Source organism: Arachis stenosperma, chromosome 9 (assembly GCF_014773155.1).
Source record: "Arachis stenosperma cultivar V10309 chromosome 9, arast.V10309.gnm1.PFL2, whole genome shotgun sequence".
Taxonomy (NCBI): Eukaryota; Viridiplantae; Streptophyta; class Magnoliopsida; order Fabales; family Fabaceae; genus Arachis; species Arachis stenosperma.
This window is the reverse complement of record NC_080385.1, coordinates 119,806,622-119,816,725: the sequence shown is the minus strand read 5'-3', so window position 1 is coordinate 119,816,725 and position 10,104 is coordinate 119,806,622. Positions and strand designations below refer to the sequence as shown.

Sequence of the window (10,104 nt, the reverse complement as noted above, 5' to 3'; positions counted from 1 at the left end):
AATACATCCAAACTTTAATAAAAATACACTAAAATATTCCTAATCTACACTCGAACATCTAATATAAAATGGACAAGATTATATTAATTCTAATCAGAACTAGTACATTAGATTCAATTCTAACAAGGAAGAATTAACAGCAAATTTTACAGGCAAGGTTCACGCACTGGTTCATCTGACAATCTGAAGTTGAATTATCCATTATCTTCAAAAACGATTTCAGAGTTTGATGTGAAAAAATAATGAAAATCGAGAATAACGAAGAAAGAGAACAGAGAGAGAAAAGCACGTAAATGAAGAAAGAGAAAGAGAAGGCAAGAAATTCGAAAAAGGAAACAAAATCCTTTTAAAAATTAAAAATATGTTAGAGGCGCGTGAAACATATGTGCATAACAAACGTATTTGAGCATAATATTAATTAGAAGACTTGTAAAACTTGTATAGCAAAATCACTTGTATGTAGATATTAATTCATTTATAAAAAGGTCAAGCAGAAAAGTTTAAGTTTCTTAAATCTGCAATAATAAATGATGATATAGTTCCTTCTCAAGGAAAGTTTTGTACATTACAATTAACTTACAAATAAATTTATATAATATGTTTTTGAAGGCTATGAAGATACTTTCTAAATTTAATTGGTGTCTTTTCAAGCTAAAAAGTCTGATATAATTTTATATATTATCGAGTTTTTATATTTAATTTTTTTATTATATTTGTATTAATTAAAATCATTTTAAATGTAAAAGTAATTTATCAAACACAATTTTTGTAATATGAACTTATTTAAAGTCATTTTTATTTTAATTTACTAAATATATTTACTATAATTTTTAAAAAATTATTTTTTAAAAGTTAGATTTAAAGAAGTTATTTTTGAGAACTCAAAATTTTATCACATCAAACCTCATTGAATTAACTCAACATTGTGTCATGTTATTTCATTCCCATCTTTTTTCTTTTCTGTAAATATATTAAAGTTAATTAAAACAAGACATAAGAGATAATCACCGTCCTCTGACCTCAATTGCTATGGTGGTTTGTTATAATTTTTTCCATAAATTTTGCTTTCTTAGTCACAAAACATTATTTCTTCTTAGTGAGCATTGATAAAAGAAAGGGAGAGAGTATTAGTTTGTCTCTTATCCATGGCAGATTATTGATTCCATCGTAATTAAAGTGTTTAATTTCTAACAAACTTTCCAACAATCAAAATTAAACTATGGCCGGCCACAAACATATGCATAATCCATTTTATTCTTTCTATTAAACCATTAAATCCATTCTCCAATTTAGTGTCCATAAACCTTAAACTTGTCCTTCACCAATTACAAGCTTAAACCATGTTCAACTTCAACAAAATCTTGTGCCTCCTATGTTTCCCTTTCCTGTGTTTTGAATTGTCTCATTGTACTTTATCTACTACTTCTTCACTAGTAAGTGACTTCACTTCTTGTTTGGCCAATCACAACATCAACAACTTCACCACTTTCCCTTACAAAGATTACGATAAGTCATCAGCTCATGACTACTTCAAGATTCTGAATTTTTCCATTCAGAATCTCCGGTTCGCCGGGGGTGCAGTTCCTAAGCCTGTAGCAATAGTACTTCCAGAGAGTTTGGAGCATCTACAGAGAAGTGTAGCATGCTGCAGAGAATTCTCCTTTGGAATCAGAGTGAGGTGTGGTGGACATAGCTACGAAGGTACTTCATCAGTTTCGGATGACGGATCACTCTTCGCCATCATTGACATGATGAATTTGAACCATGTTTGGGTGGATATGGAGACAGAGACAGCAATGGTTGAAGGTGGTGCAACCTTAGGAGAGACCTATTATGCTATCTCGCGAGCCAGCAATGAACACGGCTTCTCAGCAGGGTCATGTCCAACTGTAGGAGTTGGAGGACACATTGGTGGGGGAGGATTTGGGTTGCTCTCTAGAAAACATGGCCTCGCGGCCGACAATGTCATCGACGCGCTTCTTGTTGATGCCAATGGGCGATTGCTGAGCAGAGAATCCATGGGGGAAGACGTGTTTTGGTCTATTAGAGGAGGAGGTGGTGGAATTTGGGGAATTGTCTATGCTTGGAAAATCAAGCTATTGAAAGTTCCACAAGTTGTAACTGCTTTCGCGGTATCAAGAAATGGCACAAGAAAACATGTTGCCAATCTTGTTCATAAATGGCAAAATGTAGCACCAAATTTGGATGATGATTTCTACTTGTCATGCTTTCTTGGTGCTAATTTACCTGAAGCCAAATCTATAGGCATATCAGCTACATTTAAAGGGCTTTTTCTTGTTCCTAAAGGAATTGCCATGTCCATCATAAACCATGATTTTTCTGAATTGGGAATTTTGGAACAAGAATGTGTAGAAATGAGTTGGATTGAGTCAATTGTTTTTTTCGCTGGCCTAAGTGATGGAGCCTCAGTTCCTGATTTGAAGAATAGGTACCTTGCAGACAAAGAATACTTCAAAGCCAAATCAGATTTTGTGAAGGCTCCTATTCCTATTGAGGGAATTGAAATTGCACTGGAGATTCTAGAAAAGGAGCCTAAAGGGCTCGTAATTCTTGACCCTTCTGGTGGAAAAATGCATAGTATAAGCAGTGATTCAATTGCTTATCCACATAGAAAAGGAAACATTTTTTCAATTCAGTATTTGATATATTGGAAAGAAGAGGACAATGATAAGAGCAATGATTATATTGATTGGATGAGAGGGTTCTATGATTCTATGGCACCATTTGTTTCATGGGGTCCAAGGGCTGCATATGTTAATTACTTGGACTTTGACCTTGGAGTTATGAACATGATTAGGTTTAGCAATGTGAAGGATGCTGTGGATCATGCAAGGGTTTGGGGTGAGAAGTACTTTTTGGGTAACTATGATAGGTTGGTGAAGGCCAAGACTTTGATTGATCCAAACAATGTTTTCACTAATGAACAAGGGATTCCTCCCTTGTACTTTGCTCGTCCTAGTGGCAAAGCAATGAGTGCTTGAATTGAATGTCATGACTTTGTTGCCTAAGTTTGTAAAAAGTGTATAACCATGGTTACTCATTCAAACTTTGTGTAGAGTGTAGACAAGTACAAGTGTGATTACCTTCTTTGTGATTGTGTGCATCTATAATGCAAATGTATTGCATTTTAGAGGAAAACAAAATGAAAAAAAAATCTAATCTTCAATTCTCATGGAGGAATTAGGAAGAGCTATTTTTCTTCTCATTATATTTTACCTACAGTGAGACTTGCGCAATATATGGAGAGGTAGATTATTTATATTATATAGTATATTTTAATAAATGTTATATTAAAAATATTTTAGAGAACATATTTTAAATAGATTTTGAATTTATTTATTTTTAAAAAGACATAAGTTATTTATATTAGGGTTATAAAAAATTGTATTTTCTTTTTTTTTTCGATTTGCATTAATGGCTACACTTTATCTTTTCTTGCGGTTTTTTTGTTTGTAAATAATGAAAAAAATAAATGAATGAGAATGAAAAACATATAAAAATGTTATATTAAATTTAAGAAATCTTTTACAATTAGTATAAGAGATTAAGAAATGAAGAGTAGTAAGAGTCTTAAATGTATAAGTTGTAGAATTTGAATATTTGTAACTGAAATTTTTTATAATTATTATTATTATGACACTTTTAATGTATGTTTATTGCATTTAATTAGTACTTGATGCTTCAATTGAATAATAATATATAAGAGTTTTTTGTTTTAATTTTTTAAAACATTTTACTAAATAGTAATTGGTTGATTTTCATCTAGCAATTTTGGGTATTAACTCTTTCGGTCTGTCATTACCACTGCAAATCCTTCTACAACAAAGAGAATGAGACATGGTCAAAGAATGATAATCCATTCCAAGTAAATTGTGGAAGCAATGCACATGTGAAATAACAATTTGAAAAAGAGGAATACCTAAATGTAAATTGTGGAAGAAGTACTCCACATGTAAAATAACATTTTATAATTTGATGATGAAATATTGTAATCGATAGTATATAAGGAGCAATAATTTTAAATGCACATTAATTTTGGTTGTGACTGTTGGACATAACTGTTTACAAAAAAAGAATACATTGCAATGAGTTCACAATTAAAATGTTATTATTTATAACAAATAAATAGGGCTATTGAAAATGATATTGAACAATGAGAAAAGTAAACGGCAAAGTTAAAAATCTTTAGGAAGATACCTGAGAAAAATTTTCTACGTTGGTGGCGTCGAATGGTGACGTTGGTCTGAGACGCAGAATCGAACTCTGGCAGGGAAATCGCAAGAGGAAGAATGGAGTTTGCCCTGGTTTCTGCAATTTATGCAATGCGGCTCCGCCGAAGATGGACATCGCGATGTACAATTTGTTTTGAGAAAAAAACAATGGCTCTTGGGACCGGAAGAGGATGGAGAAAATAGGATGGGACCGGAAGAGGATGGAGGAAATAGAATCTTGGTACGAGAGGTGCTAAGAGGGTGAGGGTTTGAGAAAAGTAATAAGCTCTTTGGTTTTGAGAGCTTTTTGTTGGGATAAATGTTAATTTGTGTTTTTGTTGTTTTAGAAATAAGGATTGATTTAGAAAAAGTTAATTTATTGGTTTTTACTGGGTTTTTAGTTTTTTTTTTGTGTTTTTTTATGTGAAAATAAAAGTTGATTTGGCAAGATTTGAGTGGTGGATTCTAAAATTTTGCCAAATAAACGTTAGTGCTGACATGGCGTTAGTAGAAGAAGAGAAATAACTTAGAAACAATGTGGGTAAACCTATGTACCTACTTTTATATATTAAGGGACCGGAAGAGGATGGAGAAAATAGGATGGGACCGGAAGAGGATGGAGGAAATAGAATCTTGGTACGGAGAGGTGCTAAGAGGGTGAGGGTTTGAGAAAAGTAATAAGCTATTTGGTTTTGAGAGCTTTTTGTTGGGGTAAATGTTAATTTGTGTTTTTGTTGTTTTAGAAATAAGGATTGATTTGAAAAAAGTTAATTTGTTGGTTTTTACTATGTTTTTTAGTTATTTTTTGTGTTTTTTTTATGTGAAAATAAAAGTTAATTTGGCAAGATTTGAGTGGTGAATTCTAAAATTTTGCCAAATAAGCGTTAGTGCTGACATGGCATTAGTAGAAGAAGAGAAATAACTTAGAAACAATGTGAGTAAACCTATGTACCAACTTTTATATATTAAGGGACAGGAAGATGATGGAGAAAATATGATGGGACCGGAAGAGGATGAAGAAAATAGAATCTTGGTACGAAGAGGTGCTAAGAGGGTGAGGGTTTGAGAAAAGTAATAAGCTCTTTGGTTTTGAGAATTTTTTGTTGGGGTAAATGTTAATTTGTGTTTTTGTTATTTTAGAAATAAGGATTGATTTGGAAAAAGTTAATTTGTTGATTTTTACTGTGTTTTTTAGTTGTTTTTTGTGTTTTTTTATGTGAAAATAAAAGTTGATTTGGCAAGATTTGAGTTGTGGATTCTAAAATTTTGCCAAATAAGCGTTAATGCTGATATGGCATTAGTAGAAGAAGAGAAATAACTTAGAAACAATGTGGGTAAACTTATGTACCTACTTTTATATATTAAGAATAAATTTGAGAAAAGTTCGAGAGCAGTAGAATTTATTTTTTTTATTAACATTTTTAATTAGTAGCCAAACTTTTTTAGTCTAATAATCTAATAACATATTTTTAGCTTATATTTTTAAATATTACTGATTAACTGCTGGTCAAAACAATAAATTTTACTAACCCTCTAACATTTCTTTTTTTATAATAATTAAGGTCTATGAAAAAAAATACAATAAATAAAAAATATATACGAAAGCAAATATAAATAAAAATTTAAATCATTAAAAGTGAGAAAATTAATAAAATGATAAAATAAAAGATTAGTTACCACTGATAAATTTGTAATTTTTATCATATATGAGCTCCATTATATTAATTTAATAATGATTAACTCTTTATTTTATTACTCTACCAACTTTCTCATTTTAAAAAAGTTTGATCTATGGGAAAAAAACTAAAAGAGGCGTTCTAGTGTGACCTATGCAATAGTATATGGTTATAGGTTATCACTTATCACTTAGTTGAGTGTAAAATCTTAATAACTAGATAATAAAATAGGAGGAATTGCATTACTCTCAAGAATGAATATAATTTCAAATAATAACAACATTTTAATAATTTAATCAAATTCTAAAGATGATAATTTTTTAATAGTATCTTTTGATGTGACAATGAATAAAACTCAAGATATGATAGACACTGAAATTTATGAATTTATACTTATCGAATTCAATTTTATGCATAGACAGTTATATGTGTCATTTCAAGAGTTTAGATTAAGTATGTAATAAATGTTTAAATCAAATTTGTAAAGAGATCGTTGAGAATTACTCAATCAATATTATATACAAAGAAGTCTTCTGATAAATTCAGATAATAGATATTGGTTCAATTATTTAACTTTTTGTTGTTTATTTTTTTTTATTAGATAAAAATATTAATATAAATAATATTTAAATTTTTTTTAGATTTAACATCAAAAATACAATTTATGGATGTAATATGAATAAACATTAAAAATATAAATTGAAGTGTTAGTTGTTTAAAAAAATTGTATTCGTATGTTATCATTTTTTATAGGTATTGATATGTGTTCCTATCCTAACCCAATTTAGTCAGACTCAAAATAAATAAATTCCAAATAACATTTTACAAATACTAGTATTCAGATCTTCATTATAAAAGGTTGGAAATGGCGACATGCGCTTAATCTTACTTATCTAAATAAGTAACTAGCTCCTTCAATATCTCCTATTAATCTAGAACGAAGATCTGAACAACCTCCCTAACAAAAAGAAATGATTATCCTCCATCAAAGATGGAACTACTCTAAAAAGTGGTTATTGACTCTACATTTATACTTATAAATACCCTAACACCCTCAAATATTTTTCGAACTCCAATCTACTAAAAACCTGCTTAAAACCATGGCTAACTTAAGCATCGGAGTCCCTTATAGGTACCACCTCCACCTCCTCACGAGCAACTTGGACAGTAGCACCTCGACATTAGAAGACGTTGAATGCCACCACGAAAAGGGTCTGGACCTCATGTTTAAGCACGAGTTCATCCGTTTCAGGTAAACCTCAGAACATTAGCGCCGTTGTCGGAGACTTGGTAATCAAGACCGTACGATGGTAGATGACATTCCAAAATATGTACATACAACTTTTGATTTTGAAGCCAGAGAAGAAGAACAATATAACGATGAACGAGCATTGGTCATACTTCCTCAAATCGAGAAAGGGAAAAGTGTTGCCAAATACGCGCATCTGTCAAACCCAGAAGAACACAAGATGAGCTAGGAGGTTCACTGACATGAAGGATCTGGGCCAAGGGATCCTACAGAAATCATCAAACTTGTCCACAGACATCAAGGTCAGCTGGAACAACTCAAGCAAGAGTTAGAGTGACAACGAAAATCTGAAAGAGCCCTGAGAAAGGAGGTACGACGACAAAGGAAATTAGAAGAAAAACTCCTGAAACTGGAATCCGACTTCAAGGGTAGGAGAGCCCGAGCCGATCGAGAAAAAATGCCTCTGACGGGAGAAGATCCATTCATAGAAAAAATCAGGCGAGCTAAAGTTTCTAGAAACTTTAAGAGGCCGGACATGGATCTTTATGATGGAACCACTAATCCAAGATATTATCTAAGCAATTTCAAAAGCCGCATGTATTTGGCAGATGCGTTGGATGCAACTCGCTGTAAAGCTTTCCTTACTACGTTAAACAAGGTGGCCATGAAATGGTTCGATAGCTTACCACCTAGATTGGTCACGTGCTTCGACGATTTGGCGAGAAGCTTTCTTACCTGATTTTTCATCCAAAAGCATGTGCCAAGCCTCTTGGGAGTAAAGTAAGAAGTCAGAGAATCTCTATGAGTCTATATCAAAAGATTCAACAAGGCGTGCTTAGGGATTCAGAACTTATCCACCGAAGCAGTCATCATGGGACTAGTCAATGGTCTTAGGAAAGGACCCTTCTCCCAATCTATATCAAAAAGGCACCCAACCTCTTTGTACAAGGTGTAAGAGTGAGTCGAGAAGTACATCAACATGGAAGAAACAGCTCAGTTAAGGGAACTTGCTCTAAGACAACCTAATTAATACCAGGCTCGAGACAAAGAGAAAAATCAAAGAAAAAAGAAGTATGCAGCTCGGACAAAACTCGAAGGTGTCACAATTAAATCTTGTTACGGATGTCCCTTTTTGACGTCTACAAAGAGATCTGTCACACAGAAAAGATTCTACCTTCCAGACCAATTAAATATAAAAAAGGTGGAAGTCGATCAAAATACTATAAATACGACAAAATCTATGCCATTCCACCAATGATTGCTATGCTTTAAAAAATGTGATTGGGAAATTGGCTAGGAAGGTCAGTTGGATAAGTATTTAGCAAACATGTCGGAGGATCAAGGCAGGAAGAAAAAGAGATGAAGAAGACAGGGTTCCTCAAGATCGACCACCACAAACCCCCTAATAGGTTGGACAAATCTAAATCGGCTTGCTGCAGTAGACCTTTGTATGAAGTTATCTACTTCTGAAGGGATAGCCACTATAAAAGGAGACCAGAAACTAGCAAGAATGTGCTATAATGAAAGCCTAAACCTACGAGAGTGTACAAAAAGAAAAGAAGTCAACACCAAAGAACTCGGAGGTGTCCGAGTTCGAGAAGAACTAAGACCCCAACCTGAAGGAAGAGGGAGTCCAGATCGGGGATGAGGTCGGGAAGACAACAAATGTAGGGGATAATTTAAAGAAGAAGTTAAAGGAAGAACTCATTATAAGCTCTTACGGAATAATTTTGACCTCTTTTCTTGAAAAGCTTTTGACATGCCTGGAATTCAACTCGATCTTATGAGCCACAAGTATGCTGTTTACCCGGACTCCCCAAGAAAAATGATGAAATCTTAACCCCGAAAAGGCAGAAGTCATAGAAGAGCAAGTCCGAGTGCTTTTGGAAGCCAAATTCATAAGTGAGATAAAATACCCGTTATGACTTGCTAACGTGGTACTCGTGAAGAAACAAAACAGGAAGTAGAGGATGTGTGTCTATGATACCGACCTTAATAAGGCCTGTCCCAAGGATTCTTATCCCCTTCCTAGTATTGACGCTCTGGTAGATTTGACTTTATGCTACAAATACTTATCTTTTACAAACGCATATTCGGGATACAACCAAATCCCGATATATAAGCCGAATCAGGAAAAAACCTCTTTTATTACTCCTTGAGCAAATTATTGTTATGTGGTGATGTCCTTTGGGTTGAAAAATGCTAGAGCCACGTATTAACGATTAATGAACAAGGTGTTTTCATCTCATCTCAAAAAGTTGGTGGAAGTCTAGTAGTCTACGTGGACGATATGCTTGTCAGCAAGGGAAGAAAGTAGTCTGTTGTCTGACCTATCAAAAGTGTTCAACACGATAAGGCAGTGCAAGATGAGATTAAATTCCACAAAGTGAACCTTCGCAGAAGAAGTTGGAAAGTTTTTGGGATTCATGCTCACCCAAAGGGGCATTGAAATCAACCCGGACAAATGTAAGGCAGTATTGGAGATGAAAAGTCCGACCTGTCTGAAGGAAGTTCAGCAACTAAATAGCACACTAGCAGCCTTGTCCAATTTCTTAGCAAGGTCAGCTTTGAAATCATTGCCTTTATTCTCCATATCCAAAAAGGGATATCAGTTCCAGTGGACTCAAGAATGTGAGCAATTCTTTCAAGACTTCAAAAAATTCTTGAGCTACCCACCTATCCTGACCCTACCCAAAGAAGTAGAAGAACTCGTAATGTACCTGGCCATAGCAGACAAGGCCATCGCCTCTGCCTTCGTCCAAGAAAATAAGGATGGATAGCAACCTGTGTACTTCACGAGTAAGGTGTTACAAGGGGAAGAATTGAACTATCAAAAAATAGAAAAATTTGCTTATGCCCTCATCTTAGCTTCTAAAAGACTCCAACTTTACTTTCATATCCATACTATCAGAGTCCGAACTAATCAATCCATGAGGCATATCCTCCA

General features: G+C 33.6%; 1 protein-coding gene across 1 annotated transcript; it reads left to right on the top strand.

The window, feature by feature from the left end:
• The first annotated feature begins 1,254 nt into the window (after window positions 1-1,254).
• Window positions 1,255-3,147, top strand: LOC130951493 (berberine bridge enzyme-like D-2). Its single transcript, XM_057880149.1, has one exon. It carries the CDS (start codon window positions 1,341-1,343, stop codon window positions 3,000-3,002), a length of 1,662 nt encoding a protein of 553 aa, XP_057736132.1. The 5' UTR covers window positions 1,255-1,340; the 3' UTR covers window positions 3,003-3,147.
• The last annotated feature ends 6,957 nt before the right edge of the window (window positions 3,148-10,104 follow it).

What these genes read in the sequence shown, in the direction of transcription:
- LOC130951493 (XM_057880149.1), top strand. Translation starts at nt 1,341, where the DNA reads ATGTTCAACTTCAACAAAATCTTGTGCCTCCTATGTTTCCCTTTCCTG.